The following is a 23,563-nucleotide window of genomic DNA, read 5'->3' as shown; positions in this document are numbered from 1 at the left end:
AAGAGCTAAAAATAGGTGGCATAGGTTTAACCTGGACGCCCTGACCTCTGTCCTTGTGATGTGTCCGATAAAACCCATGGAGTAGTAGACTAATAGGTGACATGACCGTGGACCTAAAATACCCTCCATTGTCCAATGAGAGAGAGGGAAATAGGCAGCTGTTTGCTAAGCCTAGATCTCTAACCTTGCCATATCAACTTGTCTGATGGGTCGATAGTCGCTATTTTTAGTCAGCATGACCTTTCGTGCATTGGGCTTGACATGTCAGTTAAATATTTGCTGCATTCCTTTGAAAAAAAAGAAGAAAAATGAATGCATGCTATGATCATATTAAGAGTCTCACTCTACTAGAAATGGATGAAAATCTAACTCGTAGGTAGCAGTGGAGATGGTGGATGCATTGTGGTTGGGCAGAGCAAAAGGGCTTAGTATGGAGGGCTAATTACAAATTGCATTCGAGGAAAAGTAACCCTTCCTCCTTATCCCCATGGAAAATATCATTTTCAGCCAAGCACTCTTGAGTACTGTATAGAATTGAATGACTTACATTTTGACCACCTCCCACATGACATCTGTGACAAAGGAATTCATGTGGGCCCTTTCTGTGTGTTTGCTGTATGTGGGCCACCACACCAGATTGTGTAAACTTATGGTAAATGATTGGTTAGCTTGTCTGTATTTATTGGGCCTAACCTACTTAGAACGTGTGGGTGGAGTTCATCACTCTTTGACCGTACATGGATAGTCACATGACCAAAACAGAGCACGGCAAGCTGGCAGAGGAGGGACTTCCTGAATTCCTGTGCAAATCTTACATTTTGACCATTAATGTAAATATTATGTTTTGACCATTAATGTATAGCAGATCCATGCATCACGCATCACCATTGCATTGTTTTCGCTCCGACAGCAGTCACTATGCGTGTAAATTATTCAGATGAGAGGGATCAAGCGATCTGGCAGCCGAGGTGGGATTGATCATTAACCTGACCACTGGATTTATTGTGTACAGTGATGCTGCGAGGAAGCATTTCTCACTCTCTGCTCTCTATGAGGACTTGTGAGAGACCTCTGTCTGTGTCTGACCAACTCATCATCCAGACCAGAGCTTGACTACAGCCATCCGACTACAGCATGCTCACCTGCCATAGCTCTCATTCCAGGTAAGGAGTTTAACTGCCAGATTAGAGTGAGATCTCAAGGTATTGTTTGTAGATTATGCCACTCTATTAATAACCAGCTGCTGAGCTTATTTGACGTACTCATGTGAACAGGCAGGCCCTGCTGGGAAAATAAGCCTGTTGCTTCCTTTTCCTCTGATGCATGTTGAGCTGGCTTACAGGGATAAAACAAAAGTTGAATATATCATGATTTGTGAAAAAGGAACATTGCTGTTGTAAAGTATTTGTATTGTTATTTAGTTGTAAAGTGCTTTCTAGACTTTCTAAAACTGTCAGTGTATGTCCTATATTATTGTCAAGGCTTGCCTTGTATATATCAACAAGATGCTATTATTGTAAAGGCAAGGAACAACATCACCTGAGATACACTCAACTTATCTTCAAGATACTTTTTGATACCATGTGGGAATACCACTGGCAGGCTAACAGTGTTTTTCATGAATGTGTTTTTGGTTTTCTTTGTTGTGCTGGTTTCATCTCTGACATGTTGTATTTACCTCTTTCTTCCCAAAGGGTGTCCCAGACAGGAAAGGCCAGAAGAGGTCAGACCCAGTCCGGCCACTCTTGTCAAAGTACCCTTGAGCCGGGAGGCCACCAGCACGTGAGCCATGGCGAGGTCAGAAAACACACACACACACACACACACACACACACACACACACAAACAGAAACACACACACGTGCACACGAATTTCCAGAGCATTTGATCCATATTTCAGGACTTTGAACAGACAAATGTATTCTAGTCTATGTCTTACAGAATTGAAAATTAAATCTATTCTCATTGTATCTCCTCTCTACACAAACAGGACCTATGTGTTTCTGGTGCTGTCAGAGACTTGAATTGCCCTGTGTGTCTGCAAATGGCCACATTCCCTGTGGAGACCAACTGTGGACACCTCTTCTGTGGTAAGACTCTAGCAAACTGTTTTTGAATTGATGAGTACTAACTCTATTCTAAAGAGAAGGTGACAGGTGACTTTCAGGATTTAATTATGAGTGCAGAAGCTATGCTGTTATGGTTATGGTTATGGTTATAGTGACACTACTAGGGAGTTTATGGTTGATTTTATAACTTGGGCAAGCATTTAGGTGAGTTGTCGGTATAGCAGGACACACAGCAATGCTTGGTGAGAGAGGGTACGGCCACACGGCGACGTGGGTAGTGGTGACAGAGGGAGCAGGTGGCCAGACGGTGGGAGACCACGCCACACTGTTGAGACGGTGGGTCATGTGATCACTCACTGTTTAATGTGTAACTGTTGCTATGGAGAACGGGTGAGGACCTGCCTTCATCTGGGAGAGATCACAGGGTCTGGCGCAAAACTGACCACTGTCACGTACGATCACCACTGGCAACGTTTGAGAGCGAGGGGCATCGCACACTCTCATTCTTCATAAGCAGAGACAGGGGTAAAGAGTCAAGACAGACAGGCTAAAAAGAGAGATATAAAGAGAGTGACAGAGAGGGAAGACTAGAGAGAGAGAGAGAGAGAGAGAGAGAGAGAGAGAGAGAGATATGCATGCAATGATTACGTGATGTGTAAATACTGATGTAATCAAACGGACGTGAGCAACACGGTCTCGTAGAGGAAGTTTTCCATGTAGTTTTCCCTCTTGCTTTCTGCCCCATGGAGCAGAGATACCCATGCAAATCAGGCTGTGATACTTCCGCATGACATAAAACATGTATTTACCGTAACTGGGTAGGGTGTGTTGGATCATAAAAATGCACTATCAACAGAGTGTGTGAAGTTGCTACGTGCAGTTTTGTGTGAACACTTGAATATGGAATTTCTGTGTAAATGCATTTTCCCCCTTTACATTACTTTACTAAAACTTATGACAGCTGTTCATCATAGTTTTGTTGATGACTGCATGTTTGCCATGGGCTATATTGAAAATGTAAGGAAGTGAAAGTTATGGTCTAGGTTGTCGGGGGTTCCTTTGCTTGGTCAATGATTTGACGTAAACGCGGAATTAATGCTGGTCAGCTGGCCAACTAGCTTGATGGTAATTAGACTCGGTCAACAGTCAAGGTCACAGTGGCCCCAGTTTCACCTGCACACGTACACACACACACACACACACACACACAAAGCAAAAACATAAACACACACACACACACACAGACAAATATAAACATACACACACATGCACACACAAATATAAACAACCCCCCCAACACATACACACACACACACACACACACGCACGCACGCACGCACGCACGCACACGCACACACACACACACACACACACACACACACACACACACACACACACACACACACACACACACACACACACACACACACACACACACACACACACACACAAACACCCATGCTTCAGAAAAGAGCAGGAGAAAGTGAATGATCTTTTATACAGCAGAGAGCCACACACAAAGCACAATGCACTCCAGAATATGCATCTCTGACTTCACACAGAATTATCCAGTGTTTAAGTCCACAGCACAGCAAAGTATAATCATATAACAGTGGCAGAGTCAAGAGACATCCAGAGTAGTTTTGACTTCTATCACCCACTCACACCCTTGTAAAGAGTCTGAAGAATGAGACACAATGCCAGTCAGGAAGCAAGTTGTGTTTTTCCTGGTATGTTTTATGATGTAACTCACATGTTCCTCATTGTTTGCATGTCTGCAGCTCCCTGTCTGATATCCTACTGGAAGCATGGCTCCTGGTTAGATGCCATTAGCTGCCCTCTCTGTCGACAGAAGGTACTATTAAGACTCTATTTGACTTTATGAACTCTATTTCCGACTGAATAGAACTGAATTTGTACAGCGTTGACTAAATACTCATAGCAAGTTGCTGTCAGCAAAAATTTTTTAAATTATTACATTCAGAAACATACTGAAGTGTACCAAGTACTGTACACACACACACACACACACACACACACACACACACACACACACACACACATACACATGTGACTGGGAAAACACTTCTCTTAAGATTGCACTGGCATTTTCTAATTCTGCATTTGGTCTCGACTCTCTTGCAGGTGAGTGTCCTGTGTCACCTCTTCACCGAGAGCCGCTCGGACTGCCAACAGCGGGAGGTTCTGAGCCACATCAAAGACTACAACAAGCGTTATTCTGGGGCCCCTCGCCGGGTGAGTACCAAAGCTACACTACCCTATGCTCACAGAGGCTTGATTAAAACCACAACACCAATGTCCCCTTTTTAGCTGCTGACTGCCGACGTTCTCACGGTCTGTGAGAATCTCGGATGTCAGGTCTCTGTGTACAACGCCCTGAAATGACTAGGATCAGGTTTTTCGCACACAATTTAATACCACTGACTGGAACCATTTATAAAGCTCTACATCTTTGCAATTTCACAGTAACAGGGCTGTGATATCCTGATTACACGACTGTTTCATTGTTACTGGAAAATGGAAGACAGGTGTCCGCTGTAAATCAGCACACTAATGCACTCATACACACACACACACACACACACACACACACACACACACACACACACACACACACACACACACACACACACACAAACACACACACACACACACACACACACACACACACACACGAACACACACACAATGCTGCCATCTTTCCATTTCATTTGACCCAATTTCCTTAAAGAAAGGGGAAAAAAACAAGACAAAGTGAGTGAATAAAGGAGATAGGGCTGCAATATCAGTCATACTAACTGTGCCTTTTATCTTGTGAATTCTCAGGTGACGGACTACCTGTACGACATGCCCTTGTTCCTGCACCTGGCGCTGCGTAGCTTGGGCAACATGGGCGGCCTCGTGTGGCTCTTCCTGCTGAGGGTGGCCGTCTGCTGTTTCGGGGCGGCCGTGTCCCTGGCTTCCCCTCTAGAGGGCGCCTCGGGACCCTTCAGCGGAGCACTGGGGCTTCTGGATGACCTGGTGGTGGTCTTCCTTCTCCTCATCTGTGTCATTAATATCAACCAGCAGATGGCGCCAGACGCAACAGCCAGGAATCGCACAGCAACACAAGGTGTGCTGACCGACACCTTATTGTGACACCTTATGGCCCAACGACAAGGACTGTCAAACAAGATTGTTTACTTCCAATAAGTTATTGCTGGATACAGCTATATATGTATATATATATTACATACAGCTATATACAGGGCTGTGTTTTAAAGTATAGCACAATGTGCATTATGTGTGTTAAGAAGACAATGGGACTTGAGTCTTAAAGAAACGGACTTGAGCAGAATATGTTAGTATAGGTTGAATGTTTACGTAATTTGAGGGATTTGTTATAAAGTATGTACTCACAAGAACATCACTGAGGAGGACGTTTAAGGAAGTATGTGGCCGGTGAATAAATATGCTAAATGCAGAGAAAATGACTGAAATTGTGTCTGGACTAAAAGTTGAACTTCTTCGTATTACTCATGATTTTACTCAGTTTTGCTCATGTAGTTTACAGACTGCGCCTGAGGTTCCCTCAGTGAGAGGTCCTGGAGTAAAGTGAGACTAACTGAGGGACATGTTCAAATCCATTGTCAAAACACAGCCCACAAACTTGACTAAACCATTGAAATGTGAATCCTTTGACTTAAATATGTTGAGTTGAGTACAATTGTACCTATTTTAATGTACAAGCATTTTGAGTTGGTTCATACTGTAATCCTATCCCTGAGAAGGCCTGGTTGATGTTAATAACAGTAAATGTATTGTGATATTGTAAATACATGGATATTAACTGTATCTGTATGTAAAGTTGTAATAAATAAACAATTTATTTATTGTTAATTATGCATAATTTCACTGTCATTCACAATCGCAACACACAGTCAATGCTTACTCCAAGTCTAGATTTAATTCAAAGGACAGTACAAAAACATGTTACAGCTGTAGTGATTGTTTCATGGAAAAAAGTATTAGTGCAAATTATTTATTACAGTTGACACATATAAAGCGAGAACCTTCTAGAGTTGCATGTAAGGCTGGTTAGTCCAGTCAGCGCCACCATGAAGGGTAAGGGGCTTGCCCTCAGTGGAATGTGTTTAAGAATAGGAATTCTAGATGTCTAAACTAATGCTTTAACAGTATACAATACACTGTTGGTCAAGATTGTGCAGCGAGACAAACATGATGGCTCAGGCACACAGTAGCTGGCAGGGGGGCCCGTGTCACTGTGAGGTCTGACACCAGGACGCAGCGTTCTTGAACATGCTCAGCCAGGGCGACGACGGGGCCATGCGGGCGCGGAGGGGCCCGGGCACCCAGGCCCACTGCCAGCCCAGCGTGGCGCGCTCCGGGTGGGGCATCATGGCCAGGTGGCGCCCGTCGGCCGAGCAGACCCCGGCCACGCCCTCCGGGGAGCCGTTGGGGTTGAGGGGGTACTCCTCCGTGGGGCGGCCCGAGTCGTCCGCGTAGCGCAGGGGCGCGAGCGAGCCATCGATCACCTGCTTCCGTGCCTCGTCAGAGCGGAACTGCATCAAGCCTGAACGAGACATAAAACACAGACCATGACATGGGGACAGCAGAAAAGATACAGTTGAACGTGTTACTCTACACGTTACTCTACATTACAGATAATGTAGAGATCATTCTCCAACACGTACAAGTAATTAAAAGCCTCCACGCCAAAACCAGTAGCATGGGTGAAAACCATAAAAAAAAAAAAAAAAGTATGTTGACCCGCATACTACTTAGATAAGGGCATTCAAAGTGTTATACAGGTCGTGAAAAGTCAGAATTCTGAGAAATGTGTGTGTAAAGTTTATTGGCAATATAACGCTATCTGTCCCTTTGATTGGGCACGGCTTACGTGTCAATTTACTTTAATTCACTGCCAGACACTTGCTGGCATTTTGTGCCAACAGAAATGTTAGTGCTGCTTCCATGCCAAGTATTGTCCGGTTTGCCAAGTGCAGATCATATTCATGGGTTTCATCAGGTCCCTTTCTACAGGTGGGTTAATCAGGCACCATGCATTCTGCATTCATAATTTAGCTGCTTAATTCTATACACCTGTGGAAAGGGACCTGATGAAACCCATGAATACTCAGTGGTGCAAATACAGGAAAGTGTTAAGGCGCATCAAGATTATCCAAGTGCTATTTATCATTATCACAATTAAGCTGTGTTTGGTCAGCTAGTAGGCAACATGCACAGCGTAGGTGTACTGAACACATCCAAAAAGTTCTAGGCTTGCTAGGCCTCCAACATAGCCCGTGTCTGTGACTAATGTGATGGCCTCTATTCGTCTCTAGAATCTGCTGTATAATGTAAGAATTATTTGATTTGTGGCCATTATCTTTCCGCAGTAACTTCATTGGCAAAGTAGTTATGGCTATACCATTGTACTAGCCCTCGAAGTTTCACGCATTTGTATTTGTAGGCTTCACTCTTATCTTGATGAAGCTCAATCAAAACTGTACACCTATTAAAAGTGTTAAAAACACAGTCTCAAAAAGCTTCTTAAAAAAGGTATTAAGTATGAATTTTGACATTATCATTCAAAAATGTAAAATCCAACCATTTCAGCACACAAATTCTACAGTTCGATATAACGTCAAACTGGTTTTCCCGTGGAGAGTTACATGTATGTGTTTAGGTAAGTATATGGTGCTGCCTAGAAGGAAAATATAAGGATATCAGTTGTGTGTCGTTACTGATACCACAACCTTGTATGTGTGTGTGTGTGTGTGTGCGTGTGTGTGTGTGTGTGTGTTTGTTTGTGGTTACCTTCTCCATGGGCCACCCACACACCCAGTGCAGATCCCTCCATCCCTTTCAGCATAATAGCTGGAGATGGCTGGATGCTCACACTCACAAAGCGAGACTCGAAGCGGCCTGATTTATTATGGGTCAGGGTCACATCGGACTCTAGAGCAGGGTGGGGAGGGAAGAACAGAAAGAGCACAACAAGTGCTGTCAATCACTGCAGCATTATGTACCAATATATTATTTTGAGATACATTACTTTAAAACAGTCATGACTAATACTGCGCACACACACACACACACACACCTGAAACAATAACAGAGTAATATAAAATACTACTCAATAAGAAGTAGTCAGATAAAAATGTCAACGGTCGGAATTGGTAATCGAACCCACACATTTGCATTGGCTACTGTATAAGTCCTGTGTTACTGGCCACTGTATGCTAGTCACTGTATGCTGGCCACTGTATGCTAGCCCAGCTCCGCAGCCTCTACACTACCACCATGTTTCCCTCAGACAGCATCAGTGCCATTACTCCTCCTTACCGGCACTGGTTCCAGTGCCCACCCAGCCCAGCAGCGCCAGCAGCTGGCAGCCATTACACACGCCCAGGCTGAGCGTGTCGCTGCGCCGCCGGAAACGCTCGAACTCGTCCCGTGCCCGCTGGTTATAGGTGACCGTGGCTGCCCAGCCTGGCAATGAAGGACACACAATGAGTCAATTGGCATATCAGGAAATGTGATGAAACGAGACCACAGCTGTGACCACAACTGCAGTGTGCATCCAAAGGCTGTTGTGGAGATCTACCAAGATGGGACCATAACTGGAGAGAACATATTGTAGGCAATAATAGGACCATAATGGGTCACAGGCTGAAATCTGATTAAATGTGTATCTTTTAAACAGCACAAAGCAAAAATTAAAAGAATCGGAATCAGAATAATTTCTGAATTTTGAGCAGCTTCTCTGCTTGGACCCGTAAGAAGTAATAATAATAATAAAAAAATAAACAAATCACTCTTACATAATTCACGAACTGGGTCAGATCAGTGTATACATGTTACGACATTAATGCATTTGAGTTTGTAGGCATATGACCTTTGCTGCTTACCTTTGGCTGAACCCAGCACGTCTGCGTAACTGAAGCCACCCACGAACACTACGGCCTTGAAAGGATCCAGTGTGGCAGAGCCACTGCAGAGGTCCTGCATTGTGACATCCCATACCTACACAGATAAGGACAGGTAGCAGGATAGGTCAGATAGATCAGCTCATTTCACTTATCCACAACCTCATCACACCGCGTCACAGCCCCAATAAAGCAATCAACACTTAATTGCATTATGTTTATATTTGCTCTATAGCACTTTGAGATTGCTGTAATATAAAGTGTTATACAATAAAATTCATTATTATTATTATTATTATTATCATTATCATCAACGTGTGGCACCCCCGTGGGTGATCCATGGCAGCTGAAGAAAGTGAGGGAATGCATGAAAGGCCACGGGGGCAGGGCCAGTGCGGAGAACTGCGTCATAACGTCTTCTGGAAACACCGCAATTTCCCGACTGTTAGCCGAGGCTTATACACTGATTTTGCTACATTTCTTCAGTTATGAGGTTAATACACGGGTGGAATTAATATGGTATTAATATGGCTTTGCTTCTTTTAACTTGCATAACACATTGCCCTGAGGCTTATACACAATGCAGCTAACACACAAGAAATTACTGTACATGGAATCGTACCTCAAACCCAGCCATTAGGAGAGATGCAGACATCTCTCGGTCTCCATTGCTGCCTTCTTCACGAACCACAGCCACTCGAGGCTTCCCAGGACCTGAAGCGCGACAAAATAACCCCAACAATAATAAATAAAACGTTGCTAAAACTGTGATAAAATATTTCAGCAAAATCACTGCAAGACAACAGAGAAGTATGAACAGGGTAAAAAGATTACTTTCTCAGTATTTCCCTTCTGCATCTAACACTAATTAATGCTCCAAAACTCATAATTGTCTTCATTAATATCGTTCTATGCTTTATTAAATTAGGAATACAGTATTTACAATATACAACACTGTTAATAAACTGTTCTAATGTTAAAGGGATATTCCGCCATTTTTGGAAATACGCTCATTTTCCACCTTCCCTCGAGCAAAACAATCGATATTTACCTTGTTCCCGTTCATCCAGCCATTCTGTGAGTCTGGCGATACAACTTTTAGCTTCAGCCTAGCATAGATCATTGAATCGGATTAGACCATTAGCTTCTCGCCTGCTAGCTTCATGTTTAAAAGTGACTAAGATTTCTGGTAATTTTCCCATTTAAAACGTGTCTCCTCTCAAGTTAGAAAGTGCAATAAGACCAACTGAAAATGAAACCTGGCGTTTTTCTAGGCTGATTTGACATGGAACTACACTCTCATCTGGCGTAATAATCAAGGCAACTTGCAGCTACTGGCACTACTACTGCTTGTTGTCTATGGGGACTATTTTCAGATGTTGCGTAAGATATCACTGCGCCTATGGTACGTTTGCAAGTTGCCTTGATTATTACGCCAGATGAGAGTGTAGTTCCATGTCAAATCAGCCTAGAAAAACGCCAGGTTTCATTTTCAGTTGGTCTTATTGCACTTTCTAACTTGAGAGGAGACACGTTTTAAATGGAAAAATTACCAGAAATCTTAGTCACTTTTAAACATGAAGCTAGCAGGCGAGAAGCTAGTGGTCTAATCCGATTCAATGATCTATGCTAGGCTGAAGCTAAAAGTTGTATCGCCAGACTCACAGAATGGCTGGATGAACGGGAACAAGGTAAATATCGATTGTTTTGCTCGAGTGGAGGTGGAAAATGAGCGTATTTCCAAAAATGGCGGAATATCCCTTTAATGCTAAGTACCAGTCTTTGTAAAAACACTTTCTATGATTTCCAAAATGTAGCCGCCAGAAATAACCAAAATATCCATAATTTATGGTCAAAGCAGCAATACTGAAACGCTATATAACAAAGTAATTTAGGCTACCTCTTCACTTTGGGAAACACATTTGTATACTCTATGGATTTTGTATTCAGTTTGAATTCCATTGTCTGCCTCTCATTTTCTTCTTCAAGACGTAATTCTATTACAATCCGTAGAATAGAAACTAAAAACTCAAACTCACTCAGGTCGTCAATCTTGGGTATGGTGGCAGGGTCGAAGGTCAGATTGAAGTAGGGCTGGGTGCGGCGGGCGAGCCCGTCCTCCTCCTGCTGGACGCACAGCGGGTCGGCCTGGAGACGCTCCAGCTGGAAGCTGGTGCTCTCCCACAGGGCTCGGAGTTTGGGCAGTGACTCGCTCAGCACCTCCTGACCATCCACCTTCACCGTCACCTAAGAGACCGCAGAGATAAGAGGTACAAATTCCTTTATGATGCCCCCAAGTTCATGCCCCCAGAGTGTAGTGATGTAGCTGCTTGGCTACTTTAACTGCTGGCTGGACCAACTCCAGCTAAGTAAAGCGGATTGTTTTTCGTTTTTTTTTTTTTTTTTTTACTACTTGGTAACCTGTCAGAGATCTATGAGAACATTTTTTAAAAGCAAGGACAATTTCAGTGCCTGAAAATATAAAAATTCTTCAACACGGTTACATATACGTTAATTAATAAACATTAGCTCCTATGTTTTAGGAGTGTGTGAGATGTGACAAGGATGGGTTCTGACTGACCATGGACTCGGGCCCAAAGCCACAGGTTCTGCCTATGCGGTGACAGAGCAGGCCTGCGTCTGTGTAGCTCTGGCACACACGGGTCACATCATGCTCAGACACCTCCAGAACCAAGCCCAACTCCTCAGAGAACAGAACCTCCAGCACTGAGAGAGAGAGAGAGAGAGAGAGAGAGAGAGAGAGAGAGAGAGAGAGACAGACAGAGACAGAGAAGGAGACACAGAGAGAAAGAGAGAGAGAGAGAGAAAGACAGACAGAGACACAGAGAGAGAGAGAGAGAGAGAGAGAGAGAAGAGAGAGACATCAGTGAGTGAATATGTGAGCCTGCGAGAGAATTATCAAATACTCTGCATCAAATGTTAACAGATATGTTTAAAGACAATGCATCAATCCAACAAACCTCCAGCATCTTGAGAGGGCAAGTTCACTTCAATCCCACGATTCCCAGCAAAGGCCATCTCCAGTACACAGGAAATAAGTCCTCCATCACTGACATCATGTCCTGCACTCAGCACTCGATCTGCGCCACACAGAACCCACAGAACTCAATTTCAATACACTACAGTTTACATGGAGTAGTTCACTGGATATTTTATACTGATGACCACCCTAGATAAGTTCTGTGTGACACTGCTGTAACTCACAATGAACATGTGGATATTGTGTTACCAGGTGTCATTGATATACACACACATATACAACAGGAGTCATTACTAGTGGTGGCAGATTGCTGTGTTGATGTAGTGCTGATATTTCAGAAGTAAATGTATAAGTTAGGTATTAGGCGTTATGAACCCTACATTAGTGACTTGTGTAGTGTTACAAACCTGCCTAGTGAGTGGCTGCAGGGCACTACATGTTACTAACCCCTCATCAGTGCCTGAACAGTGTTATGAACCCTTTGAAAGATGGCTTATTATGAGTGCCTGTGGAGTGTTGTAGGAACCTTGTATGAGTGCCTGGGTGGTGTTGAAGCAGGCGGAGAGCTTGTCTGGGTGATCCAGGTCAGGGCAGCAGTCTCCCAGCTGGCCGAAGCACTGAGCCAGTGCGGAGCCCCCCAGTCTGTGCTTGCCCGGACTGACAGGCACGTAGAGCAGGACTCCTGCAACAGCGGATGGAGGAGAGGTTAAACACAGGAAGAGTGCTTCATGTAAACACACTTCAATAAAGGCAAAATCTAATCAGAAAAAAAGATTGTCTGTCTAAGGTGGCCCCAAAATATTGTTCATTTTCATTTCATATGCAAACAACATTTAAGCTTTTTAAACAGTATTCATGGGTTTCATCAGGTCCCTTTCCACAGGTGTATAAAATCAAGCACCTTGATTATCAATGCAGACTGCATGGTGCTTGATTAATACACCTGTGGAAAGGGACCTGATGAAACCCATGAATACATTGGACAAGGCCAAAGATCCTGAAATCACTGAAATATAGAGGACAACATCCTAAATCATATAATGTCCATCCTGCGACACAGACACACGATCTAAGGGTCACTGGCGCAGCGGAGAGTGTCCAGTGGACTCACCTTGGCCGTCAGGGTCCTCCAGGTCAGGGGTCACAGTGACAGTGATGTCAGGGCACACAGCATACACAGAGATCACCAGAGAACCTGCAGCACAAAGCAAATCACCCGATCAAACTTTGTGCCATCTCTGCTTCCCAAGAAAATGTCTAGAACTTGTTTTCACAAAATATTTCTTGATGATTTGATTGTTTTAACTGCAAATGCGGCTATACGCCACTACGGCCGATGTAGTGGTACTGTATCATAACCAGTACATCAGACAAAGCAAAAGATTCAGACCTCTAATGAACACACACACAGACAGACATAAACAACACACACACCCGCACGCGCACACGCGCACACGCGCACACACACACACGGTGCTTTGACAGTCTCCGCACACACACACACACACACACACACACACAAAGACACACACCTGGTGCTTTGACAGTCTCCGCGCTCACACGTGCGGCCATGCTGAGGGAGTCCTTGCCCCCGTCGATAGCCACGCCCAGCTGCCCCATCACCTGGCACATGGCCTGGCACGCCTCCCACAGGCTGGCGCCCTCCCCGGGCAGCTTGGCCGCCCACATCCAGTTCCCACTGCACTTCACATCCTGAGCAGGGCACAGACACGAGGAGCGGACACCGGGATAGATTAGCATCTGTTATGGCTCGATGTGAAAGTGTACCGTAATTTCCCGACTATTAGCCGCAGCTTGTACATAGATTTTGCAACGTTTCTTCAGCTATGAGGTTGATACAGGGGAGCCGTTAATATGGTGCTAATATGGTTTTGTTTCTTTTAACTTGCATAAAACAGTGTCCTGTGGCTTAAACACAATGCGGCTTATATGCGGGAAATTACTGTATTGATAACATCCCACCCATCCCAACTGCACTGTTATCTGTTGTGCATTGAAGAGAATAGTACAGAGGTATAACAGCTTAGTAGGGTGCATGACCTTATCTTTGAAAAATACTGCATCAAGCTACAAGGTCTTGAGTGTTTAGGTCAGTATGGATATATAGTACTACAAAATTAAGCATAACAGAAACCAACCAACAAAAATAATTATCATCAAGGATTGTGATGTCAGCGAATAGTTTCAGTAATCTAAAGAGTGAAAGGAGGCTATATGGATGGAGAGAACGTTCTAGCAGCGTGTACCTTGAGAGCCGTGACTCTGGCGAAGACCAGGTTAGTAAGAGCCTCGCCTACGGCCATGCGTGCCCCTGCCGCCGGGGAGATCAGCCCTTTGATTGGCTGCTCTCCAATCGCTGTGGCAGCGCCCTGCAGGCTGAAGGGCGACAGCGCGACCACGGCGACGTCAGCCAGCGGGGTGTGGAGGGGTCCGACACACTGTTGCTGGGCAACCAGGCCCGTCACAGAACGATCCACCTGCGAGTGACAGGGCAAAATTATTTAGAATATGGTCTATATATATATATATATATATATATAGGTCTCTTTGTTGAAAGAGTTAACTCAATTAAACTAAGCCCATATATCCAGCATAAACTGGACAATGACAGATGTTATGAAGATGTTACAGATCTTAGGCCATCACTAATTGAGCTGATGAGAAATTACAACAGTTCTACAGTGCATACTGACCTTGTTGGTGAGGTAGCGCTTGCTGGCCACAGAGGGCAGTCTTAAGACTCTCTCGAGGGCAGAGAGCACAGAGAGAGGGGAGGGCAGAGACAGGGGCACAAGAGATGGGGGCAAACGTTCCATCACAAACTCCTGAAAAGAGGGAGGGAGTGGGACAGGGAGAGAGAGAGAGAGAGGGAGAGGGAGAGGGAGAAGGGGGGGGGGGGAGAGAGAAAAACAAAATGGTAGGGTGGTCACAAATCAACACATACACAACTCATTCTCAGGACTGTTTACATGTGGCCCATAGTCAACCTAAACCTTTTTTTTTTAAATCACACATGCAGGAAACCTTCTCTTTCCTGTTCTTGTATGGAGTCTAAAACCTAGCATATACTTTCCAGCAGGGGGCACCCTTCTGCACATTTTAAAGGGTCTGACTCAATTAGGCCATTTTGGTTCAGACTGGCCTGTTGAGTCTTGTTCTGAGTTTGCGGTTCCTGCTGCTGCACCAGCCAACAGGAGAGACTCTTCTCTTCCTCCTTCTACCACACTTTGACTAGCACTTTTAACTTGCCCACACCCAACCTTTGGTAATAGTATTGATTGATGTGGTATTAATGCCTACCAAAGATCATCTCTGCAATGGAGTGTTGTTGCAATGTCATTCTTCATTTGTTTGAAATCACTTTGGACACAAGCATCGGCTAAATAAAACAAATGTGATGTAACATGCAAACGAGACTGGAGTGGCCCCACCCACCTTCTGGGGCATCTTGCCCAGGACCCACTCCAGATCCAGATCCACAGGGTGCCGCCCATTTGAGGTGTCGCCACGACTACGCACGTCATCCTCCAGAACAATCTAAAGAGAAGCCAGATTTGCATGATGAGGAACGAGATCAAAACCACTGAGTGTATCTGTAGATATGGGTTGACAAGGAACGCCTATAACTAGTGCCTGCTGTACATGAAGAGTTCACCTTGCCATCACCAGTGATCTTGCCCACAAAGTCAACTGGGCACTTTTCACGCTGGCACACTTTTTCCAGAAAGTTGCGATCGGCCGGTTGGAGCAGGAGGGCATTGCTCTCCTGATACTCAGCGCCCCAGAGTTCCAGGACACTCAGGGTCGGGTCACCTGTCTGAGGTGAGAAGGGGACTTTTAAAAAACCTGAACACATAGGACCCATGATAGAGATGAAGACTTTACACAAAAGGCAGAAAAATAGACCAACATGGACAATGAGAGGTTCTTTGCATGATTCTCTTTTTCACCTTAAACTTGCTGGTGTAGATCACAGCTCCAGCTGGCTCACTCAGTTCCTTCAAAACATTCCCTGGAATACAATAAATGATTAAGTGAGAAAAAGAAATACTATTTGCATTTCACAAGTAAAATAAAGCAGCATCTGTCCAGTGTTTTATATTATGGGGTGTGGTGGTACCGTTGCCCCCGGCGCCCTGGTCGTGGATGCTGCAGATGGGGTTTCCTGCCTCCCTCTCTAGACAGGCCCTCAGCGCCCGGTTCATCTTCTGCTCCATCTCTGCGTCTCCTCTCTGCACAGCGTCCAGGTCACGCGCACTCGAGTTATCGCCCTGGACCTGCGCACACGCACACACACACACACACACACACACACTTACTTTCAGGGGTTGCATGCTTGTGTATGTCAAACCTCACTAGACTATTACTATTAATGCCAACAGAGCTACTAGCATCTGTACACCCAGTGCATAGATGTGCTACATTAGATTGTGTCATTACATCACACGTCCAGCCATGCTAACATAAGGAGTGTGCTGTGGAATACCTGCACAGAGGAGGCGGCCCCTCCTCCAACCCCGATCCTGTACACAGGGCCACCGATCTTCACCACCTCCATGCCTGATGGGGTACAGACAAACAAAAACATGAGGGGGGCATCCTTTTATGACTGTCTGACACATCATAAAGTGGCATATTTGAAATAATATACAGTATATAATAATACTCTAACTATCAACCTGGCTCTGCTGCCTCCTTCTTCACATGCTGGTCTTCGATCGAGCCCAACCCGCCGCTGAACATGATTGGCTTAATCCACTCTCGTCTCTCTCCATTGGCAAGACGCATGCCAAAGGACCGGGCAAATCCTACAATTCGTTTAAAACAAAAACATACAAAGACAGGAAAAAGAACAGGTAGGATATTACTAATAACGAATGTTGTCCACATCAAAATAGTTAGATAGGGCTGCGTTATTAATCACTCAGTGGTCAGTGGTCAGTTTGTCTCACCTGCAAGAACAGGTTCCCCAAACTTGTTGCCATAGTCTGAGGCTCCATTGCTGGCTTCGACAGCCACCTGCAATGGAGGGGCAAAGCTAGAGGGGTACTCCCAGCCCTCCTCTTCCCAGGGGAGGGCAAAACCTGAAGTGGGGAATCCCAGAGTAAGATCATTTAATTTAGAGCTTGTCAATGTGTGACAGTCAGAGCGGTCTTCACTAACGTGCAGCATGTCTTACCTGGGATATGCAGGTTACCAAAACAGTACCCAGCTGTCCCGGCGATCACGTGACCTCCCTTTCCAGCACTCTGCACATCTCTGATTCGCCCCCCTGTTCCTGTCGTCGCCCCACTGAAAGGGGCCACACCTGAAACACAGTTGGAAAAAACGGGCCTACGTCTTGACAACCGTTTCATTTTCATTTGACACTAGGAAAGCATTTCTTTACATTACTGTTATGATTACAAATGAAAAATGTAGATTGTTTATTCAGGTCTGATTATGAACGCATTTATGTCGCCATGGCATAGCGCTTTACCGGTGGGGAAGTTGTGCGTCTCTGCCGTGAAGATGACATGCCTAGTGGAACGTCTCGTATCATAGACGCTGGCCTGGGTAGGGTCTCGAGGATACATGAACTCCAGCTCCATACCCGTAATACCACTGTACAACACACACACACACACACACCAACAAATTACACTAAAGAAACTGGAGTTTCCTAGAGCGACAGAAATCAATAGACAAAGAAACTGACAAATCAGACAGAACAGACAAAATAGAATTGGCATACAATACATAAAAATCAACCAGTGTAGTACCTGCTGTTGTCACAGAATTGGATGACATTGTTTTGGTTGCTATGGCGTTGGGTGCCCATAATAAGACTGAACAGGGTGTCCTTCTGCTCCTGTCCATCAATAACCATACGGCCACGGAAGAACCAGTGACGACTGTGTTCACTAGGGATAAGGAAGGAAAGCATTGAGCATGGTGGACAAAACTGGGACAGAACTCATTTTGCTCACCTGCTAATTTGTACATATGGATCAGACCAGCACCGACATGCATACAAAGAGAGACATACAGAGAGAGAGAGAGAGAAACAGCAGACACACACACACACACACACACACACACACCCACACACCTGTTGGACTGTGCCAAGTCAAAGCACTCCACACTGGTGGGGTTCCTCTTCACCCTCTGAAACAGCGCCGTATAATAGTCTAGATCCCAGGAGTCAAATGCAAGACCTACACACACGCAGACCACACACACACACACACACACACACACAGACACACAGACACACAGACACACAGACACACAGACACACAGACACACACACACACACACACACACACACACACACACACACACACACACACACACACACGATAAAATAATATTAGGATGTGATTGCATTTGGTCATTTTCACAGGACTAAAATATGTGGAATGTGGAATATGTGGATGTATATCATTTAATGTGTAAAATACCAATGTTGAATAATTTTTCACTCATAGATAAATACACTTTGTTGATTACATTGTATACCTCTGCTATTATGAATATTGTCCCTGGGGTAAAACAATGATGTTAACTGTATCTATCTATGATACAACATTGTCACATTGTACACTAAAAGGTCAAATGTTGAGCTACTTGTACAGATTTGTGTGTTTCAACCAGTTAGCTCACATACTATTCAGCACCTTGAAAAGGACCTGCCTGGATCTCAGCTATCACGGATATCAATATGGACATGCCATGAGCATATAAGAGCAAAGTGTCTGGTTCTATTGTGACGTACAGTCATAAAGCCATTGGGCTAGAGGATGCCATTCAGTAAGTCTAGATGCACTATCTCCAAGTCACATTAGAGTCAAACATTACTATACTGTTGCAAGTTAGTGCAGTGTAATCAACAAGAAACACTGAGAAAGGATCAACTATCCAGTTACTTTTTGAGTATTTTTGTAGTGAAGAGAGTCTATGAATATATATCTACAAACTAAGCAGATTTTACTGATGATTATAATCCACAATAGTGATTTTTACATTCTAAGCCTGATGGGAAATATTCTTGTCCTTTCAACCTTTTAAATTTGTAATTCTTGTTACTCCAGAATGCACAGACTCAGAGAAATTCAGTGAACCTCCAATTACCCACTGACCAACTAACACACATAGACCTGTACACAGTGGATCTTGTGATGAAATTAAAAACACCACTCGAGTCAGGTGACCTCCACAATCAGTCTAATCAAATTGGCCACAGACACATGATAAGAGAGAGGAAATGAGAGAGAGAGAGTGCTAGTGAGTGTGTGTGTGTGTGTGTGTGTGTGAGTCAGTGAGAGAGAGAAAGAGAGAGAGTGTGAGCAAGAGAAAGTCAGTGAGAGAATCAATGAGAGAGAGAGAGTGAGTGAATGAGAAAGTGAGAGAGTGAGTGAGAAAGATATGCATGTGATAAGCTGCCCCTCATCCTTCAAGACTGCAGACACACAATGGACCAGATAAGTGCAATGGAAGAAAAATGATCCACACAGCACTTCAACACAGAGGGACAGTTTTTCAGTGGAGATCTTCATTGAGGTGCTCATTTGGTCTAGGACCAGGCTTCATGTTCAGATAAGCAACCCAGTGACTGATAAGAGTCACAGCAGCAGGGACCGTAGGAAAGAGAAGAAAGACATTCTTCTATGCACAGGGAGGAAGAGACATTGTTACCACAGCCTTGCCATTCCTACCCAGCTCATCATTGGCCATCTCCAAGGCTGCACGGCCTTTCCCCAGAATGTCCACCTCAAACACTTCCTTTGGGCGGGTCTCCACGATGAACGAGCTGATTGGATGCAGGTACACACATTCAGTCATGCCGTCGTACAGACATCCAATCAGTTTCTCCATGTCTTTGTCTGGCTTCATCCCATTCTGTCCATCCTTGGGCTGAAAGCAACGATAGATGTTTTCAAAGGCAAAATTCATAATTCATAGTTTTTCTTGCAGGGGCCATTCTGGATCACAGCTAATAGTTACTATAGCCCTCACCCCATTATTCATGGCCATGTTCAAGCCCATTCACGTTTCCCCAATTTCTGGAGGAAAAACACCAGCACAATATTTTGTCAACGATAGAAAATGCCTTGCCAACCTTGATGAGGTGTCTGCGGGACAGTTCCACTCGAGACACTTGGCTGAGGCCTGCACTCTGACAAATGGACACAGCATTGGTGGACCAGGCCGTGGAGAAGTTCAGTCTGTCAAGGAGTTACGACAAAAATGACAAATTCCACTCTCACAAAAAACAAATAAATCAGTAGAAATGTAGAATCATCTCATCATGCACCGCAAACTTCAGACTTTGATTGAGCACTCTTTTTACTACAATAAAAGGACAGCTCCTGTGAATGTTACCTGGGTCCAATCTCCACCAGTCTCTCTCCATCTGCAGCCTTAAGGGATGCTTCCTCAGATAAATCTCCACTCTGGGGCGGACTGAACAGCCAACGAAGCACATCCTTCTGGTCAGCACTGAGAGATCCAGCTCCTTGGAGAGAGATGGAAATCAGCCATAGTTACAGTACCCTCCAGAATTATTGGCACCCTTGGTAAAAGTTTACTAAAAATAGGTATAAAAAATAATCTTTAGGTGATTTATTGTACTCCCACAATGAAAACAATGAGGAAAAATATACCCTGCAAGGCAAGCAAATTTATTCTGAGAAAAAGGAAAATCTCATAAAGAAATAAATATTTTTTAACAAAAACCGCTTGCTCACAATTATTGGCACCCCTGAAACATATTATGTACAACATTTAACAGGAGCATTTTCCTATGTAAATGCAACATTTTAAAGTAAATCAGAGTGTCTGTGAACTTTCAGAAGTAGTTCATGACGTTCTTTTTCACTATGGTATGAAAATGAAGTCACTCAGAGGCTAAATCCTCTAGTCATTTTTCAACATTGGAGAGACAAGAGAATACACTAAATTGAAATAAAAAGAAATTGTGTTGACATTTGTAAGTAAGAGAATGTCTATGGAAACTAGGTATTTTGTTGAAAATGCCTATATTTTCAGTTAAAATGATGACTAAAAGGTTCTAATCATCTGGAAATGTGGCAAACATGCTTGGACAAAGACCCATGGCTATTTTGCTCCCACGCACAGTATAGAGGATGGTATGATAGGCAAAAAAATCCATAAGAACCACTGTTGAGAGTTACAGACAAAGCTATCATCTTGGGGTCACCAAGTCCCCCCCAAAAATCTTCAAAAGTGACCTCACTGCTAATAAATTATTTAGACAGCATGTCAGGTTAAAGCTAGTAGAGTCATTTAATGAACAATGTAAATGGCAGGAGTTACTGAATGGTACCATGACATGTCTGGGAGTGTGGTCTATTGTCAGATGAAAATAAAATTATGCTCTTTTGCTAAAAACACTTAAGGTGTCTTTGGCGTACATAGAAGAATGACTATACTAAAAAGAACCCCATGCCTAATCAGAATTATGGTGGAGGGGCTGTGCTATTGTGGGGCTGTTTTAATTCCCAAAGGCCTTGGGAACCTAATTGAGGTGCATGGCATCATGAACACCAAGAAAAACCTGAACATTTTCAAAGGAAATCAAACAATCTCTGCCAAGGCCCTAAAAGTTGGTCATGATTGGATCATTCATCAGGTCAATGAACCAAAACAAATGCACAGATCAAAACAAATATGGTTTACTGAACACAAAATCAAGCTTCAGACATTGCCATAGCAGTCCCCTGATCTAAACTCCACAGAAAAACAGTGGGATGAGTCAACGAGAAGAATGCACAAGTGTGGACCTAGCAATCTGGACGATCTGGGGAGGTTTTGTAAAGATGAATGGTCTTAAATCCCTTACTTTGTATTCTCAATCTTAATGGGGTGTCAGAGAAGAATATTATATGCTGTTTTATTGACAAAGGGAGGTTTAAGAAGGTATTACAAGTAGGGGTGCGAATAATTGTGAGTGACGTGTTTTTATTAAAAACATTTATTTCTTTATGAGATTTTCCTTTCTCTCAGAATAAATTTGCTTCCCTTGCAGGGTGTATTTTTCCTCGTTGTTTTCATTGTGGGAGTACAATAAATCACCTAAAGATTATTATTATTTTAGACCTATTTTTAATCAACTTTTACCAAGGGTGCCAATAATTCTGGAGGGTACTGTATATGGACAACTAACTAATTACAGTTCCAAAATCTGACTTACATATGGATCTTCAAACAAAACAAGGTTATTTGAAGATAATAGTGAGCCAAGCAACTCCATCTAAGCCATAACTTTTCAGCCATCTTAACTTACCATTCAGTTCCACATTGTAGCAGAGTTCAGTTTCTATGGAGACCCCTGGGTACAACACTGCCACCCTCTGAAGGGCCCTTCCGACCTCTGCCTCTCTCCTGTAGAACCTCAACACAGGCATGACCCTGAGGAGAGAGATGTCAGGTAAGGTCAGCTAAAAAGCCAGAGTGCAGAGTCCCTTTACTACATGCTGTATCGAAATGACCTAATCCAAAATCAATAAGTTTGATGAAGGTTTTTTTTTTCCTGTATAGAGAATGTATAAAGCTGACAGTCTATTGAGCCAGCCCAGTGCAGAGCATGATCAAGTCAAGATAGATATCGATAGCATCTCTATCTCTCTCTCTCTCTCTCTCTCTCTCTGGCTCTGCAGAGATGAGGTGGATCAGGATAAAGATCTAAAGACCACCACTCACCTCCCAAAATCTAACGAAAAGGACAATACGCAGAGATCAATCTGTTCAAAGTCTACATTCAAACAGATTGTAAAACTAAATGTAAACCGAATTCTTGACCCGTCCGTCCCTTAACTTCGCAGGCTACTGAGTGCACGAGGATAAACTCAAGGCTAGGGTCAAATTGATTATTTGCCGGTTGCATCACAAGGCACATGCCGTCGCGCGTACCGAGTTGTGTTCTCCAAATGAGTTGCGCTAGCTCGCCAGTTAGTGATGGCAAAAAAAGTGACTGTGTTGTTTTTCAAAGAAGTCCCTTGTTCAAGTGTAACAAAACGCGTGCCAGGTAGAGATGGTAACGTTAAATTGTGAAGTTTGGGACCTGCATAGATGGATGGATGGATGGATGGATGAATGAATAATTCCAACAAGAGTAGATACAACTTAGCAGAGATGTAAAAGAGCAAAGCACAACGAATCTGTCACCATACACATATTCAGCATCACTTTTAGGCTACATAGCAAAACTTCATGTTGTAATATGGGAGAAGAGATGGTGGGAAGAGAATACTCATTTTTGATGGATTAATAAAAAATTAGCCATAGCCAAATTAGCACTTCAAAGTTAGGCATAACAAAATCAGAGAGGAATACAGAAAGGTAAACTTCCTGTATTCTTACCTCTGCGATTCTCCTGGCACAGCACTCCGTCTCCTGGAAGATGACCCTTGCAGAATGGGTTGAGAAGTAGCCCATAAACCACACAACCACACAAACCCACGTGGGCACTTTCGCGCACACGAATCGTTCCGCGTAACCCCCGTTCTGCGCATGCG

The 23,563-nt window shown here is 43.9% G+C and overlaps 2 protein-coding genes across 2 annotated transcripts; one reads left to right on the top strand and one right to left on the bottom strand.

The window, feature by feature from the left end:
- The first annotated feature begins 942 nt into the window (after window positions 1–942).
- si:dkey-183n20.15 (RING-HC_RNF170 domain-containing protein) lies at window positions 943–5,960 on the top strand. The gene is made up of 6 exons (XM_062556826.1): window positions 943–1,163; window positions 1,695–1,797; window positions 1,991–2,090; window positions 3,851–3,924; window positions 4,215–4,325; window positions 4,917–5,960. Exons 1-6 carry the CDS (start codon window positions 1,135–1,137, stop codon window positions 5,226–5,228), a joined length of 729 nt encoding a protein of 242 aa, XP_062412810.1. The 5' UTR covers window positions 943–1,134; the 3' UTR covers window positions 5,229–5,960.
- A 57-nt stretch (window positions 5,961–6,017) lies between these two features.
- On the bottom strand, window positions 6,018–23,527 carry pfas (phosphoribosylformylglycinamidine synthase). The gene is made up of 29 exons (XM_062556825.1): window positions 23,409–23,527; window positions 22,333–22,457; window positions 20,409–20,541; window positions 20,146–20,251; window positions 19,742–19,940; window positions 18,136–18,241; window positions 17,807–17,947; window positions 17,524–17,648; window positions 17,224–17,352; window positions 16,997–17,128; window positions 16,724–16,852; window positions 16,531–16,604; window positions 16,165–16,321; window positions 15,995–16,056; window positions 15,700–15,861; window positions 15,480–15,581; window positions 14,738–14,869; window positions 14,291–14,521; window positions 13,556–13,736; window positions 13,135–13,218; window positions 12,550–12,705; window positions 12,004–12,123; window positions 11,604–11,749; window positions 11,062–11,269; window positions 9,645–9,736; window positions 9,005–9,119; window positions 8,439–8,585; window positions 7,911–8,051; window positions 6,018–6,663 (listed from the first exon to the last, which is right to left on the bottom strand). The coding sequence occupies exons 2-29, from the start codon at window positions 22,451–22,453 to the stop codon at window positions 6,350–6,352; spliced, it is 3,945 nt and encodes a 1,314-aa protein (XP_062412809.1). The 5' UTR covers window positions 22,454–22,457; window positions 23,409–23,527; the 3' UTR covers window positions 6,018–6,349.
- Between the last annotated feature and the right edge of the window lie 36 nt (window positions 23,528–23,563).

This window comes from Sardina pilchardus, chromosome 15, assembly GCF_963854185.1.
Source record: "Sardina pilchardus chromosome 15, fSarPil1.1, whole genome shotgun sequence".
Classification (NCBI taxonomy): domain Eukaryota; kingdom Metazoa; phylum Chordata; class Actinopteri; order Clupeiformes; family Clupeidae; genus Sardina; species Sardina pilchardus.
The sequence above is the reverse complement of the archived record's forward strand: the minus strand, read 5'-3'. Positions and strand labels throughout refer to the sequence as shown.

What these genes read in the sequence shown, in the direction of transcription:
- si:dkey-183n20.15 (XM_062556826.1), top strand. Translation starts at nt 1,135, where the DNA reads ATGCTCACCTGCCATAGCTCTCATTCCAG. An exon ending in AGCACGTGAGCCATGGCGAG is followed by an intron (nt 1,798 to 1,990) that starts GTCAGAAAACAC and finishes CTACACAAACAG; the next exon opens with GACCTATGTGTTTCTGGTGC. An exon ending in GCCCTCTCTGTCGACAGAAG is followed by an intron (nt 3,925 to 4,214) that starts GTACTATTAAGA and finishes ACTCTCTTGCAG; the next exon opens with GTGAGTGTCCTGTGTCACCT.
- pfas (XM_062556825.1), bottom strand. Translation starts at nt 22,453, where the DNA reads ATGCCTGTGTTGAGGTTCTACAGGAGAGAGGCAGAGGTCGGAAGGGCC. An exon ending in CTACAATGTGGAACTGAATG is followed by an intron (nt 20,542 to 22,332) that starts GTAAGTTAAGAT and finishes TCTCTCTCCAAG; the next exon opens with GAGCTGGATCTCTCAGTGCT. An exon ending in CCAGAGTCACGGCTCTCAAG is followed by an intron (nt 13,737 to 14,290) that starts GTACACGCTGCT and finishes TGCCCTGCTCAG; the next exon opens with GATGTGAAGTGCAGTGGGAA.